The 17931-nt window shown below is 49.0% G+C and overlaps 1 protein-coding gene across 2 annotated transcripts in view; it reads left to right on the top strand.

The window, feature by feature from the left end:
* LOC133053611 (polycystin-1-like protein 2) overlaps nt 1–17931 on the top strand; it is a 101942-nt gene that overhangs the window by 27701 nt on the left and 56310 nt on the right. Inside the window, exons 6-14 of one of the 2 annotated variants that reach the window (XM_061138169.1) lie at nt 1474–1694; nt 3311–3715; nt 6268–6345; nt 9269–9318; nt 10982–11099; nt 12803–13010; nt 15059–15179; nt 15885–16026; nt 17145–17321. In XM_061138169.1, the coding sequence (XP_060994152.1) occupies nt 1474–1694; nt 3311–3715; nt 6268–6345; nt 9269–9318; nt 10982–11099; nt 12803–13010; nt 15059–15179; nt 15885–16026; nt 17145–17321 (1520 nt within the window). Of the gene's footprint in view, nt 1–1464; nt 1695–3310; nt 3716–6267; nt 6346–9268; nt 9319–10981; nt 11100–12802; nt 13011–15058; nt 15180–15884; nt 16027–17144; nt 17322–17931 lie in introns of both variants that reach the window. The other variant, XM_061138166.1, reaches the window with a different exon arrangement.

The raw sequence follows: 17931 nt of genomic DNA, 5'->3' as shown, positions 1-17931 counted from the left end.
TCAGGACTTTCCCTACAATCTCCAGCTTCCACAATCCCCTTTCCATGGTTCCTCTGGATAGAAAGATCAGTTTTCTCTTAGGTATTTCTGCATCATCCCACACAGTCCATGCAGCTCCAAGAGAGAGGAGAGCTTGGGATGGGGACAGGAGAGAAGAAAAGAGAAACAACACGAAACAAAAAATGGGTATTTCCTCTGTACTCTCAGACTCACTAGGCCCCTTTCTCTGGCCCCCTGGTTAACAGAAGGGATTTCTCTTCAGGTTTTTGTTTTCTTTACTCACTGTGCAGTACCATGACTCAGACTACCACTGGGACAAAGTCAAAAGATAAAAGGGACTTAAAAAAAAGGAAAGAAGGAAAACAGGAAACTTCCATCTTTATGGATGATTCTTAGAGTTTTTACTTTTGTCCTCAATCTGCCTGTTGGTGTTTCCTTTTCAAGGTCCTCTCATAGTTTCTTTTTGTGTTCTCCCAGTATCTTAGTTGTAATTAATGAAGAAACAGGCTATCATGGGCTAACTCCATCTTGATTGGCACCAAGAATCGGGTCACTGTTCTCCAAGCTTTTTCACAACTGTGTCCTTTTGTAAACTATTTCTCAAGCATTTGCTATGTGCTAGGTGCTGTGCCAGTGCCAGGTATAAAGGGAGACCTAGACAGATACTATCTGCACTGATAGCCCTGCAGAGAAGGACAGTGAGTAAGCAAGGGTCACCCAGGAGAAGCAGTGAAGCTACAGTGTCTATAAAGGGAATCTAGGAGAACTTCCCAGAGGAGGCAACGTTTAAAATGAGACTGAAGGAAGACCAAAAGTGTGAGCAGAGAGAAGGGCAGGAGTTTTCCCTGCAAAGAACAGCATGCTTCCTGGCCTTTGGGTGGGGAAGAGGTGACAAGTCCTATGAACTGGAAAGAGGTCTGAGCTACTAGGATAGTCAGAGAAGGGGAGTGTGGCAGGGGCTGAGGAGAGGGACAGGAAGGGAGGTGATGAGGATCTTTTTGGGCCATTTTAGAGATTTAAATTAGTCCCCTAGGGAAAATGAGAAGCAAAACAGCCACAATTCTGATATGTTTGGACTCTGATCCCATTTTACAGATGGGAAAAGAAAGCTCAGAAAGGTAGACTGGGCACAGTATTTTACAGACTAAACAAGAAGGCCCAAAGAGGGGATTTGTATGAACCACATAGGCAGTAAATGGCAGAGAACAGACTCGCAGTCAAATATTTGGCTCCCTGGTTAGTCAGAGCTATTTCTTCCACTTCTCATTTGCTTTGGGAGTCTTAATGTAACCTTTGTGAACACTGAGCCCTGGCTTAGTTGTGTAGCATATTTTTCTTCATTCCTTTTATCCTTGCAGAGCAGGGAAGATGTGCCGTGGGTGAGTACATGTGTATACACATGTGAATCATGTGTGTGATTTGTGTGAGCCCAACACTGGCAACGTTTCTGACTGTTGATGGCAGTCTGTCCAGCAGGGTGACCCACCAATTCACAGCCCCTGGGGATTTTACCGTGTTTGCTGAGTGTTCGACCAGCGAGTGGCATGTGATGGCTCAGAAGCAAGTGATGATTCAAGACAACACGGAGAGGCTCCGTGTGACTGGGTGCTCTGGCCTGACTACATCAGGAGCCAGCCCTTTCTGCCGGGCAGTCTTCGGGGACCCTCTGTGGGTTCAGGTAGAGCTTGATGGAGGTGAGTCTGCAGAAATGGTCAAGATCAAGGCAACCTTGATTTGCCCCAAATCTATCCATCCAGCTCCCAGGCTTCAATAAATACTAAGAGCAATGATTTATGGAGTCAGTTTTTTCAGCCATTCATTTATCTAGCACCTAGTGTATACCAGAACCTGGTCTAAGTGCTATATATATACTAGTCCACCCAGTATATTTTACAAAGGGAGAAATGGAAGAAATGTTTAGAAATTTGGACTAAGTCACAAGACTAGTGAGGGCAACTAGCCTCCTAAAGATCCTTGGCATGCCCATGTCCCGTTGCAAGAAATGGACCTCCAAGCCACCCTGTTGGGGGAATGTGAAGAGGAGTGTGAGGGCTGCCAGCTGGGCCTGAGCGCATCTCAGCTCAGCCAGCACTGACCAGCTTGGCACAATCACACTGCCCCAGTTCAAGCTGACATTCAGCGGCACACACTGGCACAGCCGCAGCAGCTGTTATGGCTGGCGTACATCTGGTTGCTCCGTTTCCCTTCTGACTGGCCACAGAGGCCATTCTGCTTGGTCATCATGTCCATTCTGATTGGTCATGGCATTCATTCCAGCTGGTCACAGCAATATTTCTCATTGGTCACAATGTCCTTCTAATTGGTCACAGCATCCATTTCGATTGGTCACAGTGTCCATTCTGATTTATCAGGACATCATTCTACTTTGTTAGTGCCCATGCAATGGCAGTTGCTAAATACTTTGCGTATCACCCCTTCTGTCCATAGAGAACCCTTCTAACCAAGACCTGACCTCATCTGAAGCAGCATCTTTCCTCAAGGCACAGGTCCAGTCTGAGATCTGGACAGAGGCCACTGAGCGGCACAGAGCTGTGGGGAGGAGGACAGGTCTCAGCCCAACCTCACACCCCCTGGAGCCTCACTCAGAGCAGCAACTTCATGGAGCTATAACCGGACTTTAAACACAGTGCTTGGGGCTCCTTTCTGTTCTGGTGTTCTGGTTGGCTGAAGATGCAACCTAGGTGCACCTGGGAAAGCTTGAGACAATCTTTTTTTCATTCTACAAATATAATTGAGTGACTACTCTTTGCCAGATATGGGGAAGGCAGCAATAAACATGAAAGTCAAGGTTCGTGTTCTCAGAGGGCTATCACCACCATCATCACCCCCATCAACATCACCATCACTCAAAAAAGAAACACACTAGCTTGGTTCCTATTGGAAAGAATATTAATTTGGGGGCTTAAATCATATTTTAAGAGTCAACCACAATATTTAGCATCCAGGTAGCACAACCACCCTCAAGCTGTAAGGGAGCCCTATCTTAATGTGAATGGGCTGAGTTCTCTCATTGGGCAGGGTTTCAGGTGGCCAGTCATGGAGATGGAAATAATTAAGACTATGCAGGTGAGCAGTGAGGACCCCGAAAGAAAAATCACTTGTGAACCCAATACTCAGAGATCAGTGTTAATTAGCTGGGGGAGGATATACCCGTACATACATCTTTATATCCACATCTATGTGGATACGTGGACTCTGACTTCACAGTCTGAACTGGAGCCTGAACTATCTCAGTATAACCTACTGCATGTTGTTACTGACATCCTTAAATGTTTCTTACTCCACCTAGGAACAGGGGTGACTTACACCGTGCTGTCAGGTAACACAACCCTGGCTGAGTTCACCACGCAGAGGGGCCCGCTGCCGTACAACCTGACCCTGGACAGAGGAGTCCAGCGCCAAATGGGCCCAGGGATGCACTACCTGGAGATCCGAGCCACCAGCGACACCATTACCTCCACCCCCTCCAGAAACATCACCGTCCACTTTGTGGAGGCTCTGTCGGGGCTTCAGGCCTCCTGGGCTTCTGACCACTTGGAGCTTGGACAGGACCTACTAGTCAACGTCTCGGTGGCTCACGGCATCCCAGAGGGTTTGACCTTTGAGGTGGCAGGACTCAATACAACCTTCTCCTATGAGAAAGAGAACCTCAGAGGGTCATTTGGGACTTACCATGTGGCGGTTCCTCTTGAAGGTATTTGGGGTGTGTGGCTCCCCTTCCAAACCTCCCTCATCTTCCCTTCCCAACTTGGTGTCTAGGGTCCTCTTAGCCAGTTTCTTCATATGTCCAAGACACAAATGTGGTTCACAGCATGCAGTTGAGGTCACTATAAAATAAGGAAGAGACAGAGGCCATCTTCAGTCATGGAGCTTATAGTTATAGGGATTCTCAACTCCGGCACTTCTGACATTTTGTTGTTCAGTCGCTCGATCATGTCCGACTCTTTGAGACCCCATGGACTGCAGCACGCCAGGCTTCCCTGTCCTCCACTGTCTGGAGTTTACTCAAACTCACGTCCATTGAGTCAGTGATGCCGTCCAACCAATTTATTCTCTGCCGCCCCCTTCTCCTTCGCTCAACCTTTCCCAGGAGCCAGGGAAGCCCCCTCCTGACATTTGGAACCAGATAATTCTTTGTTGTTGGGACAGTCCTGTGCATCACAGGATGTTTAGCAGAATCCCTGGCCTGGACCCACTACAGATGTCTCCAGTCACTGCTAACTGCGCCCTAGACAGTAGTATCACCCCCATGGAGAATCACTGGACGTGAGCAGGCGCACTTGGAACTCTCCCATCATTTCTAGAGGAGAATGTGTTTCGGGAAACTGCAGTCCATGCCCTGTGGGGAGAGAGACTGGTAAAAACTACAGGGTGGGAAACAGAGGGACAAGAAAGGAAGTGTCGGGATGCTGGCGGGAATAGATGACAGGGCAGCAGACTGGCTGGCACCAGCCAGGGCAGGAAGCCACAGCTGACGTGCAATTAATCTGGAAAGAACAGAGCTCTTTGAGGCCAGTATGGTGAGGTCAGCAGGCAGGAATGTGATGAAGGCTGCAGAGTCTCCAGCCCACCCAGGTCCCCTGCCCTGGACCTCAGACATGTGTGAGAAGGTCGGGTAATGAGGTACAGGTGTGGGCCACCATGCCCTCAGAAATGGAGTTGGTTTAAAAGAGAGAGAGAGAGAGAGATGGCAGAAGGAATGATAGAGTCAAGAAGAGAAAAACTGCAATTTTGCCAAGTACTGAAGGATACAGATTGGAACAGCAAGAATCTGGAAATAAAATGGAATGACAATGGAAAATACAATACAGAGGCTATAATTCAAATGCAAATTAATTTTTTGTCCCCTTTAAAGTTACTCAGTAGGGGATGAGAGATTAAAATCTCCGTACACCCTCTGACTTTCGGACTCACTGTCAGATGAGTGACAGTAGCAGTCTTCTCCTCCCACGAGAACAGACTGGATGCCTCCAGGAGGAAGGGGACGAGGGAAGGGAAAGGGCACCGGGTAGGAACAGAAGGGCTTCACGTGATGGCGCCAGCCCTGCTCTCGGGGCCCTGCAGGTGTTTGCAGCTACCTCTCTTGGGAGCTTCCACAGGCTCCTGGGGTGGGGGTAATGCCTCTCCTTCGGGGCCACATCGCCTCAGCTGGTGCTTCTCCCGTCACCAAGAGGGTACCTCTCTCTGATCTCCTCATTCTATCTACCATCTCCAGTGCCCCCTCTCCCGAGGGCAAACATCTGGTCCATAGCAAATTCTCACCCAGTCCTTGGCTGCTACCGGCCGACTGTAGTCATTTCCCAAATACAGAAATGCCACCTTTCCTGTCTTCCCTTCCCCCTCCCTCCACCTGTCATAGATCATTCCTTCAAGGCCACGAGTAAGAAATTGCCCATGGGAGTCTCAGTTGGTGCTAGTGGTAAATAATCTGCCTGCTAATGCAGGAGACATAAGAAACACAGGTTCAATCCCTGGGTTAGGAAGATCCCCTGGGGGAGGAATTGGCAACCCACTCCAGTATTCCTGTCTGGAAAATTCCATGGGCAGAGGAGCCTGGTGGGCTACAGTCCACGGGGTCATAGAGTCAGACATGACTGAGTGGCTGAGCATAGCACATGTGAGTCCTCAGCCCCAAAGAATACATACCCAGCTGTCCAAGGGCCCTCTCTGGAGACCTTCTCTCCAGGCTTGAGAAGAGAAGAAGGCAGCACCCAGCCCCCCTTCCCCATGAGGGGCAAGATGGAGATACACATGTAGCAGCAGCTTGGTCCAAATCCTCTGACAAATCTTTCTCCCTGCTCTCCACTCTCTTGACCCTTTAAAACCATGTCAAGGCCCCCTTCTGCTGGAATCTCCTCTCTCATCTGGTAAATGAGGACTACTCATCCTTTGAACTTCAGCTCTGGCTGGTGCCACACCCCATAAACATTTCTTTCTCCCCCAAGATGGAAGCAACCCCCCAATCTGTGCCCACACTGCTTCCCATGCCAATTCCTACCCTGGAAAGCCCCACATGCCTACTAGAGAATAAGGTCCTGAGGACAAGGACCACATTTCATTCATTCCTGTGTCCTCAGAGCCTTGCTCTGTGCCTGGCACACAACAGGGAATCATTAAATGCTTCAATGATGAAAGAGTCAGATGCTGTGCTCAGAGGACTGGAGAAGCACAGGCTGGGAGAACTGTCTCACAGTAAGTTGAACCTCTGATTACAATGCCCATAATTCTCCACTTTTTGTATTGCAGGCACCTTTCTGGTCACTGTACTGGTGAGGGATGCCTTCTCAAACCTGAGTTTGGAAATTGGAAGCATCACTGTCACAGGTAAGAATTTTCTGAAAAGGGGTATAAAATTTGTGACTAGGGGCATCCACACTGGCTCCAGATCTAGAAAGGAGCCCCTCAAAAACAGAGCTTTGAATACTTACTTTGTTCTACGGATATTAAGAATTCTCTGGTTACTCTAAACAGGCAATAATGTAACCAGTATAACATCCAACCATTGATACAGAATTCTAAAACATCTGAACTTGTATTACTTACAATCTTTTTGGCTTCAAGTAATAGAAAGCCCCACCTAAGTGGCTTTAAGTTCAAGTCACATTATCTCATGTAATTGGTTAGGAGGTAAGTAGTTCCAGGGATGGTTCAATGGCTCAATATCACCAGCAAGGACCCAGGCTCCATCTGTCATTCTGCTCTGCCATCCTCAGAGCATTTATTTGATCCTTAGGCTTGTGCCTCATGTAATCAAGGTGGCTGCTACAGTTCCAGACATCACATGTCAACCCAGTATTATCCAGCAGCAGCAGAAACCCATTTATCTGTATTCATCTCTTTTTTAAAAATAATTTTATTTACTTATTTATGGTTTTGCTGGGTCTTTGTTGTTGTGTAGGCTTTTCTCTAGTTTCAATGAGCAACTCTCTACTCTCTAGTTGTGATGCATGGGCTTCTCATCGCGGTGGGTGGCATCACTTGTTGTGGAGCATGGGCTCTAGGATACACGGGCTTCAGTAGTGGCAGCTCCCAGGCTCCAGAGCATGGGCTCAATAATTGCTATGGTGCTCAGGCTTAGTTGATTTGTGGCATGTGGGATTTTCCTGGACCAGGGATTGAACCTATGTGTCTTGCATTGGTGGGCAGATTCATTACTACTGAGCCACCAGGGAAGCCCCCCTCTCTTTTTATTGGGGGGGGAGCTTTTCCACTAGTCCTTAGCAACCTTCCCTTTAAATACCATTGGCCAAGGTAGGGTCATATGCCCAAATGCAAGGGATGCTGGGAAGCCAGAATTTTTAGGCCCTGTGGGAGAAGATGGATTCTGTCAGCCAAGAGGAAGGCTGTTGGTAGGCAGCCAACAGTAGATGTCACTGTCTGAAAGTTTGCCTTGAACATGTTTGCCAAAACTTTTGAGTAGCAAGAGGCAGAAAATTCAAACTGGCTCAAGTCAAGAGGAAATTTTAGCAACTCTCAGAAAAGTCCAGGGTTTAGGCACAGCATGATCCAGTCACTCAATGTCTTCAGAAATCTGCCTCTCGCCATCTCTTGATTCTATGTTGGCTGCAGTCTGATTCCCTCTTCCTAAGTAGTAGCAAGATGGCCCCAGGCTTCGGTCCTTAACCCCGAGGAGAAAAAGCATCTCTTTGTTGACACTCCACCATAAGTCCTGACGCTGCCTCTCACTTGTCCCAGCTTGGTTCATGGTTCTCCCAGACCTGCTGCAGAGGCCGGGGGGAGTGGCACTCAGGGCAGACCGGGGTCACATGTCTGCCCCAGAACCTAATGCAGGATCAGGTCCACCCACAGGACTGCGGGTGAGAGTGCGGAGGGAGCTCCCCCAGGGAAAACACAGCACCTGTAAGTGCCGCTATCAAAAGACGGTGGCGAGGACACCTGGATGGGAGGAAAAACATGAGATGTCCATTCTGCTGTCCACAGCCCCCTAGGAGTTTTCACACATGCCATTTCAGGCCCAGAGAGGTTAACTGACTTTGAAGAAGTCACTCAGTTAATTCACGGCAGGACCAGGGTAGCAACCACCTCTCCGAATTTTTTTATTCAGGGACCATCTTCCTTCTTAAGGTTAAGCAAGTTCTCTGGGTCTAGCATTTTAGCTTTGCTTTGTATAATTTTACAGATCTTCATACTTATCATTGTGAGAATAAGAATTTACTGAGAGGGAATTTTTTTAAAGATCAGTAATACCTTGATATTAAAATATCCAAGCCACCAGGGCCTAGTGAATCACATGGAATGACCAACCCTAAGCGCTCAGCTTAATCACTATACTTTAATTAGGCAGTGATCACACTCACGTTTCCGTTATCTTCAGAGCACGTCACCTGAGAACACCTGCTCCATTTTTAAAAACTTGCCACACTAATATTGTTTATGGACGAGCAGATGACCAAGCAGTAATATATACAGCACGGCACTCAGTGCTCCTGGAGCTCTGAAAATAAGGGCTGCCTTCAGCCTTCTTCACAGATGTGTGTGCTCGGCCGCTCATTTGTGGCCGGCTCTTTGCAGCCCCTATGGGCTATAGTCCACAGGCTCTTCTGTCCATGGCTTTCCAGGCAAGAACACTGAAGCAGGTTGCCATTTCCTACTCGAGGGAGTCCTCTCAACCCAGGGATCAAACCTGCGTCTCTGTATCTCCTGCATTGGCAGGTGGATTCTTTACCACTAGTGCCACCTGGGAAGCCCACGCTTTATGGATGAAGCATCTGATACTCAGTAACTAACCTGCCCAGGTTCACACAGCCAGTTAGAGGCCAATGAACGGATCCAGAAACACACCATGGTGCGCTGAGTCCAACTCCTACCAGGCTGCGAGAGCGGGTTGTACCCATCTCTCCCCACTCTGCGTTCTGTGAGGTCAACTTGGCATCTTGAGATCTGCCTTTATGGGATCATTTGCACCACAGAAATCCACAAGCACTACAAATCAGGGCTCCCACCCTCACCCTTCAAGTGCTAGGTAAACACTAATAGAATACAGTTGCATGTCTGACCTAAATGTTAAGTGCACTGGCAGCTGTCTACCTCTTTCTTACCTGCAAAAGTAGTATCTCTGGGCCAGTGGCAAACATGACGGTTTTGCTTCTGACCTGTTTCCTATGATCTGAATGTTTGCTATGTGTCCCTAAATTATTTCCAGAGACAGGCAGATGCTCTGACTCTGCCCTTTGGTGACCTTATAAACACCACCAATGTTTGACATCCATCCCCACTGTGTTCACAGCTCCTTCCAGTCTCCAAGAACCACCCGGAACAAAGGTCCAGAGAAAGAATGTGAGTATTTTTAAAAAACACTTAACTTTACAAGAAAAAAGGTGTCTAAGTACTCTGTTTTAGTCTGGGGTTTGGGCCTTTTGGTGCTAACAGCCAGACCACTAGCAATCAATAAGGCTTCTTCTGTTTAAAAAGAAGCCCAGAAGAACTGAAATCAAATGAAGCATATTCTAACCACAACAGCACTATGTAATAAATCAATAATAAGTTATCTAGGATATGTAGATAACTATCAGACATTTTGGAAATTAAACAGCACACTTCTTTAAAAAAAAGATCAATGGATCAAAGAAAAAAATCAGACGGATATTTTAAAATATTTCTAAGTGATAATACAGCCTATCCAAATATTTGGGATGCAGCTCAGGCAATGCTCAGAGGGAAATTCATGGCTTTTAACGCTTATTTTAGAAAAAAGACCTAGGTACTTTAGTGTTTATAGCAAGACTAAGTATTTGATACCTTGCTGTTGACTTTTTTCTTGCATTCATTTCTTCAACAACAAGATTTACTGTGCCTCTACAATGCTCAATGTTCAGATATTAGGGGTTGGGGATACACTGGTGAATAAACATATGTGTGGTCCCTGCCTTCATGAACCTTACTGGGTGAGATTAACTAACAAATTAGCAAAGAATTAATAATTGTGATGTGTCTAACTAGAATCAATAGGGTGCGATGACAGCAACTAACAGACAGTATAAGTGTACTATTAAATGTGACCAGACAAGACCTCTTAAGAAGTGACATTTAAGTGGGGACCTGAAGGTAGGATAGTCAGCCACCCTGTTAGGCAGAACAAGAGCTGTCTGGGTGCATAGATGAGAAGGCTCTGAGGCTGTCAGGGGAGGAGGAGGATGGAGATTACTGAGATGGGCAGAGGCCAAATAACATGGGTGCAAGGGTGTTTGGGTTTTATTCTCGGGCCATGGAGACCCCTGGGGGTTGAGCTCTGTTGCAGCCTCCTGTTATTCCCAGGCCAAGCCCTCTGGGCCCGAGCTTTCATCAGGTCCAACCAGAATTCATCCTGGAGCACACTGCACTCCTGACAACCCCTTTCCTGGAATCCATGTTCCCTCTGTCACTGCCCAGTTCATCCTCCCTCCTCCTTCCAGAGTGCTCCAGGGTCCTGTCCTCTGGGAAGCTTACCCCAACACCAGCTATCTGCTGCGTAGAGCTAACAGCTCTGCAGCCTCTCTGCTCCAGGCACAAGAGCATACGCATCACTATTATTCTCATTTGATATGCAGCAACCCCAGGAGTCAGACACTATCAGAACCTCCAGGGGAGCAGATGCTCTCAGCCTACTGCCTCCCTCATCTATATTCTCATGGTCCCCTGAGTGCCCTCTACTGCAGCAGTTAGCACTCTGCGTTTTAATCCTTGGTCTTCTCGTCTGTCAGTCAGAGGAGACAAAAGGGCAGGGGCTGGGTCTCTCTCTGTTCCTGTATCTTTAGGCATCAAGCACGGGGCCTGGCCCATAGCCGCTGCCGCTAACACAGCTGAATGTATGATGAACCCTTAGCCATCAGTCCACACCAGGCTAGTGACTTACCTGGTGATCCATCCCACTCCACACCTTACACTGTGGCCATCTCTTGCACAGACTGCTCTGGGAAGGAACTGTGGAGGGTGTCTCACTGGCCAGCTGCTTCTTCTGCAGAGAGACAAAGGGAACATGGAGCTGTACGTGGAACCTGGTCGGTACTTGGATCCTTTCACCACAGTGACCCTGGGCTGGCCAGATGGGGATAAGGACTTACGCTTCCAGTGGGCATGTGGTAGGTAGTCTTAGAGTTCTCAACCATCTTATCTCATCATGAAGCGATGGATAGCAGTCAGCTTTTGCTGTTCTTAACCTTCACACCAGGATTATTCATGCTTAGCATTTTGTGTGCCTTGTATGTGCCAGAGATGGTGAAGTCCATGGAAATGGGAGGTGTGGAGAGCAGTGGCCTTAAAGGCAGGCAACCAGAAGAGGCACTATCTATAGAGAATTTAGGAACAATAATTAGATCCTAAAAGTCAGTCTGCTTTTTTATTATTGCCACAAATAACGTCAGTGGTAAAACACTCCTCTCCTCTTGGACTCCATCCCTCTTTTAACCTCCACGCTTTTGGTATGCCACAGTTTAGAAAGAGGAAATGATGAGGCCTTTTCTGACACAACTTTTTTGTCAACCACTAGCACCTATTTTTAAGAAGTGGTTGTTCTCCTTTTTATAGGGATAGCTAGCTAGGTGTATGTGCTCAGTTGTGTCTGACTCTTTGCAACCCCGTGGACTGTAGTTCACCAGGCTCCTCTGTCCATGGAATTCCCCAGGTAAGAATACTGGAGTGGATTGCCATTTCCTACTCCAGGGGAATCTTTCCAATCCGGGAATCAAACCTGCACCTCTTGCACCTCCTGCATTAGTGGGCAGATTCTTAGATAAATCCTACCTATGGACACACTCCTTTAGAAATAAAATGAATGCCATTCACATTGTACATATAGCTTTTGTTAACCATTTTTTTCATTGAACAATATATCCCATATATTTTTAAGTCAATATATTCTTCTGCACCTTGCTTTTCATAACTGCATAATAGACTGTCAAGTTGCTATATGGGCATTTACTCACCAGTGCCCTCTTTTTGGACACTGAGTTTATTTTGAATTATTTGCCCTTAAAAACAATGCTATAATGAACATCCTTACAAGGTTCAATTTTTATTTGCATCTGTGATTACTTTCATCAACAAGTTCCCAGAAATGGAATAACTGGGTCAAAAGTCATGTAATATTTGAAATCTTTTGATATGAACTGGCAAGTCTCACAACACCCTTCAGCATGTTAGTTCTTATTATCTGAATTAATAGAGGATACAACAAATACAGACTTTAAGTGACTGAGCTGATGACCTGACCCCCAGGCATGTCCTGTGAATGACTACACACTGAGGGTAGTTGGGGTAGTGGATAAACATTGATCAACAGAGTTGAAAGGCAAAGACTGACTGAGCTGATATAAAGCAGATGATCTGCAGTCTCCCAGATGGAGATTCGTCCTCCCAGGTCCCCAGTGTACCCCCAGAGACAGACAGCTGTGGACAATCCCTTATATCAAGAACAAGAAGATGCCTCGAATGTTCTCCAGGCGGGGCTGTTTATCCTCTCAGCGCCTCTCCAGCTATAGGCTGTCCTGCTCACCAATGCAAGTCACTGATGCAAAACAAGCCAACAAACCCTGCAGGTTTGCTTAGAGTTTGGGTGAAGCAAGGGTCATTTTCCCAGAAGCTTTCCCATCCTTCTGTAGCACCATTCCTGCAACCTGAAAGTGAACTGGAAAAAAAAAAAAAAAAAAATCGAAATCTCTATTTGGAGCCAATTTTCCTAACAATGACCCATTTCTTCTAGAAACCCCAAACCAGAAGGTACCTGAATGTGTCAATTTCAAGGTTCCTGGGTGGATTACTGTGTTGACCCACTTCTCTCTCTCAGGGCGCTGCTGGGCCCAGTGGAGCGACTGTGTTGAGAGGCAGCTGCTCCGCACAGACCAGAGGGAGCTGGTGGTTCCGCCGTCCTGCCTGCCGCCCTCGGACTCTGCTGTTACCCTGCGCCTGACAGTCTGGAGAGGCCTGCAGCTGGAGAACCTGGGGGAGCAGTGCCTCTATGTGTCCGCCCCCCTGGAACTCAGGCCACGAGTCAGGTGGGGGTGTGAGAGCAAACTCCTGTGGGGCTGTCGTCCAGCAGGGTGTTCTGACAGTCAACTCTGGCTACACTGACTAAGGGGCAGGGTGTACAGTGGTGGGGAAAACCAGGCCCTGTCTCCGTTCTCTCTGGGGTCACTCAGTGGTCAGTGATGAATCACACAAATGAATGGAAGGAGACAGTGCACTTCCATGACAGCTTCCCTGACCCCAAGGCTGCCTCAGCAGAGATGTGAAGACAGAAGAGGAATGAACTTGGCCAGGAAAGGGGGTCTTGAGAGAGAATAGAACAGCAAAGGGAGGGAGCATAGAACAATCTGGAAGTGAAAGAGGCTGGTGTGGCTGGAACACAGAGGAAGGGCAGGCAGGGGCTAGTTCGGCAGGGCCTTGAGGGTTGTGTTAAACGCATGACTTTGAACTTTATCCTAAGAGTTCTGGAAAGCCACCAAGATGTTTAAGCAGGCTGGGAACATGATCATGCTTTGCTTCCAAACACTGGTAGCTGGGTAGAGAAGCAGCTGGAGCGGGTGAGAGAGGACTCAGGGATATTGCTTAAGCTCATGCAGGAATCAAGAGCAGAGTTCAAGGTAGCGTGACTGCCAGCTGGGTCCCTGAAGGAAGAAGATGGCTCACTCGAACTGGGAACTGATGGGAGCTGGGTAAGGGTTGATTTACAGATGTGGGCAGGGATAAGAGGACCAACCAGGGATGACCATGCAGGCTGCAAGAGGAAGAAGCCATTGTCCTTCTTAGGACTTCAGGGGTAAGAGGCGGGGATGGCATTCCTGTGAAACCCCTGGGGAGTTGCAGCTATGGGAGAGGTGACCCTGGGAGCTGGGGCCTCAGCCAGAGGAACATGGCCTCTGCCAACTGCAGGCCATTTGGTGAGGAGCAGGGAGAGTGGTGAATAACTGTCCCTGTGCTCCCGATCGGCTGGGCCCAAATAGAAGACAGAGGATGTGGGAACCTGGTGATGCAGTCTATGGACCTCAGTCCTGGGTACACAGAGCCACAGAGTTGATGGCGAGCAGGCTGCAGGGGCAAAGGGAGAATGTCCAGCCCTCTAGTTCTAGGGTAGACGAGAGGTCAGAAGTAGGGAGATTCTTCAGCTACTATGAAGCTCACATGGAAAGGACTGGGCATGGGCTGGACACAGCAGGAGTCAAACTGACCTCTCATTGACTTAAGAGAGGGAATATAACACAGAGCAGGCCTAAGACTCAGGTCAGGATGTATGGGCCCATGTTCCATCCCCCAGTCAGGACGAATCACATAAACCCTCTGAGCTCGGCTTGCTCATCTGCGATATGGGAGCGCTGACAGGGTTATGGTCAGCACTGGATAAGCTAATAAAAGTGGGACATGGCAGGTGTGCTGCAAAATCATAGCATTCATTGGAGCCGAAGCTCTAATACATTGGTCACCTGATGTGAAGAGCTGACTCACTGGAAAAGACCCTGATACTGGGAAAAACTGAAGGCAAAAGGAGACAGGGGGCAGAGGATGAGATGGTTGGATGGCATTACCGACTCAGTGGACATGAATCTGAGCAAACTCCAGGAGATACTGAAGGACGGGGGAGCCTGGTGTGCTGCAGTCCATGGGGTGACAAAGAGTCAGACATGACTTAGCAACTGAACAACAATAATTGATCATTATTAGAACTATAAAGAATCATGGAGATTGATAGCTCTCATCCCCTCACTTTGTAAGTAAGGAAACCGAGGCTCAGACAGGTTAAGTGACTTGTGCGAGGTAGCCTTTCATAAGTGGCAGGGACAAGATTGGAGCCTGTCAGCCTCCTGCATTTTTCACACTGCTATCCTGTGCAGTGAATGGAGTGGGGATTCAGGCAGGCACAAACTGCTCCATCTCCATGACCAAGGGTAAGCCCCGGTTTGGGTTGGGGCAGGGGCTGCTTTTATTCCACTTTCACTTGAGAAAAGGCCATTTCCTACCTTCTCAAATAACTTGAGAAGAACTGGACCAGGCAAGGTGGCCCCTCAGACTGAGGAGCTCCCTGGCTCCGTTCTCTCCTCCCTTTCAGCTGTAAGGAGAACTGCGGGCCAGTGGACATCAGCAGGGATGTTACGCTGAAGGTCACCATGGGGGACAAGTCAGCAGCAGCCATGTTCAGCTGGTATTTGGATGACACCCCACTGGAGAAGGTGAGGATACTGGCAGCCTCGCAAAAACAGAAATGTCTTCCCACTTTGACTGACCAGACAACGTGTCACGGGCCCAGGACTGAGCTGGGGGTGGGTCAGTCCACTCAGCCAGCGGAGTAGGAGTCGGGGGCTGGGGGTATGGGCTTGCAGAAAGAGAGGATGCAGGGGAGCAAAACCAACAGGAAACATCGCAGCAGACGCCGTGGGAGACCCAGCCGTCCCTCTTACCAGGCTGATCCAGGCCTCCCCCAGTACTATGGGGAGGCTGCTGGCCCATAACCATGGGGGTCTAACAGCTAGCCCCCCAGCCTTTGAGTGCCACAATTTCCGTGGTGCAGCTTATGCTCCAGAGCCCCCCATGACACCAGGCTGAATGAAGCAGGATGCCTCCTGAAACCACTTCTTTGCCTCATTTCATTTTCTCCCCACCTCAGCTGCCCTCCTGGTTTTCCCTGGGATCCCTCCCTTGTAAATGCCCTGCACACAAACACTCATCTCAGGCTCTGCTTCCAGGGAACCTGACCAAGGACAGACACCCCAACACGCTGGGGATGGGCATTTGGGCTGACCTCGGGGAAAGAGCCAGTGCTGCTGTCCATCCATCGGAGACAAATCCGAAAGGCCTCCCCAGTTCAGAAGCCACTGTCCAGGGGGGTCCTGTGGCCTGGCTGCAGCCTTAGGATCCTGGGCTGTGCTCTCTTTCAGGCTGAGCCGCTCCCTGAGGCCTGCAGCCTCCGAGGATTCTGGCCACGTTCTTCAATCCTCCTTCAGAGCAACACCTCCACCCTGCTGCTCAACAGCTCCTTCCTGAGGATCCACAGCCCGGCCGCCTGGATCAGAGTCACAGGTGGGAAGGCTCCTCTAGTCTCTTGTCACAGACCCCACCTCCTGTAGAGAGTGAAACGAGAGGAAGCCAGGGGTGCTGAAACAGGGCCAGCAGCGCGGGGTGGGACCATACACAGGCTCTGGCGTGAATCCCACCTCTGCCACCTTCTAACTGGGAGACCTTAGGCCATAGATTTACGCCTGTTTCCTCACATGCAAGCGGGGCAACAGAAATGTCTGCCTCCCAACTGCATGGTAAATGTTGAGCGACACAACACAGGTGGTAAAAGCAGACCGTCCCGGGGTGTGCAGTCTACGCATCCTGCCAGGTGATTCAGCACGTCTCACTTTAAACCAGCACTGGACAGCAGAATGCAGATTCTCAGAAAGATAAATAATGGGGTGATTATTCCTTTTCAGATGAATTTCTTTGATTCAGTATTTCTCAAAGTGGCTCATAAGCCACTTGCCCAGGATAACCTGGTACTATTTTAAATTACACATTCCTGGGTTCACCCCAAACCTTCTGAATTAAGTCTGGGCCAGGGAATTCATTTTAACTGATTAAAATTCTGTATGCACAACTTTTCCAGGCATGCACTGTTTTTGAAAACTAGGTGATTATAACAGGTGGTGCGGGGTGTTGGTGCAGGTTAGCTGGGGCTCTTCATGGTGCTGTGGGAACCCATGGTTTGGGGTAGGATCTTCCTCTTTCTAGGTCCTGACTGTGACCCTTCAAGCTCGGTCTCTTGAGAAAGTCTTGTTTTCCAATATTCTCCCTCCTCACTAAAGCCCTGTGAGGAATCTATTGTTATTAGCTCCATTTTACAGATGAGGAACTGAGTCTCAAAAAGGTCAAGGCCAGGGTCACATGCAGAGTAAATGGCAGGACTAGGATTCTGTCTCTGTCCAATTTTGCTGAGTGAGACCCTGGAATGTCCTGCCTGAGGTGTGAGAGGTAGGGGTAGAGTAGTTAAGATATGCAGATTTCTGAGCCTTACCCCCACATCTCCAGAGAGAGGCTCTGGAGCAAGGCCTGGGAATCTGCATGTTAAACAAGTTCCCAGGAGATCACGAGCCATGGTGGAGTTTGTGTGACACCCACAGCCCCTAAGCACACCTTTTGTCTTCACTCCTCAGCAGTGACCGGGTGTGCCTACGGGGAGGACACCTATGTGGTCAGCTCCCTGCCTCCCCTGGAGGTGCCCACCTGCACCATTGCCCCAGAGGAGGGGACCATCCTGACAAGCTTTGCCATCTTCTGCAACGTCTCCGCTGCCCTGGGCCCCCTGGAGTACTGCTTCTGCTTGGAGTCAGGTACCGGCTCAGGCCTGCATCACCCCTCACTCCTGGGCTCATTCCTCTCCAAGAGCAGGCACCTGTCTCTCTCTCAGAGCTGCAAAAAATGTGTTCCGTGGGTGAGAGAGGTTTGCAGGATGACCCTTAACCCCCATGCCAGGCCCACTGACCCAGCGACATGAGAAGCAGGTCCCATCAGTATCTCCTTGCAACTATAGAGGCCAAAATGACCTCTGTCCTGGCATGAGGGACACGGGAAGGTGAAAAGGAGGAGGGTGTGCAGAAGTATGACCACCAGGACACCATTCCTTAGTACACACCGGGAGGAGCCCTGACCCTGGGGCTCTTCGGGACTAACACGGCCCAGTTCACAGAATCATCAGTGATGTTAGGACCCATTTTGGAGAGGCAACAGGGAGAGGGTGATGTCACAGAGCATGCCGAGAGGAGAATCACTCGCAAAGGTCTACAGGAGGAGATGGAGCATGCTGACGCCGCCCCACCGCGATGCCCTGGCCAGTGTCCTGTCACTGTAGCCCCCACCCAGGACTGCCGCAGGGCATCTCCAGGGGAGATGGGCAAGCCACCCATGTTGCCTCTGCTTGCCTGGAATGGGGGTGGCTGGTCC

This window comes from Dama dama, chromosome 4 (genome assembly GCF_033118175.1).
Source record: "Dama dama isolate Ldn47 chromosome 4, ASM3311817v1, whole genome shotgun sequence".
Lineage (NCBI taxonomy): Eukaryota > Metazoa > Chordata > Mammalia > Artiodactyla > Cervidae > Dama > Dama dama.
This window is presented reverse-complemented; position numbering and strand designations above follow the sequence as displayed.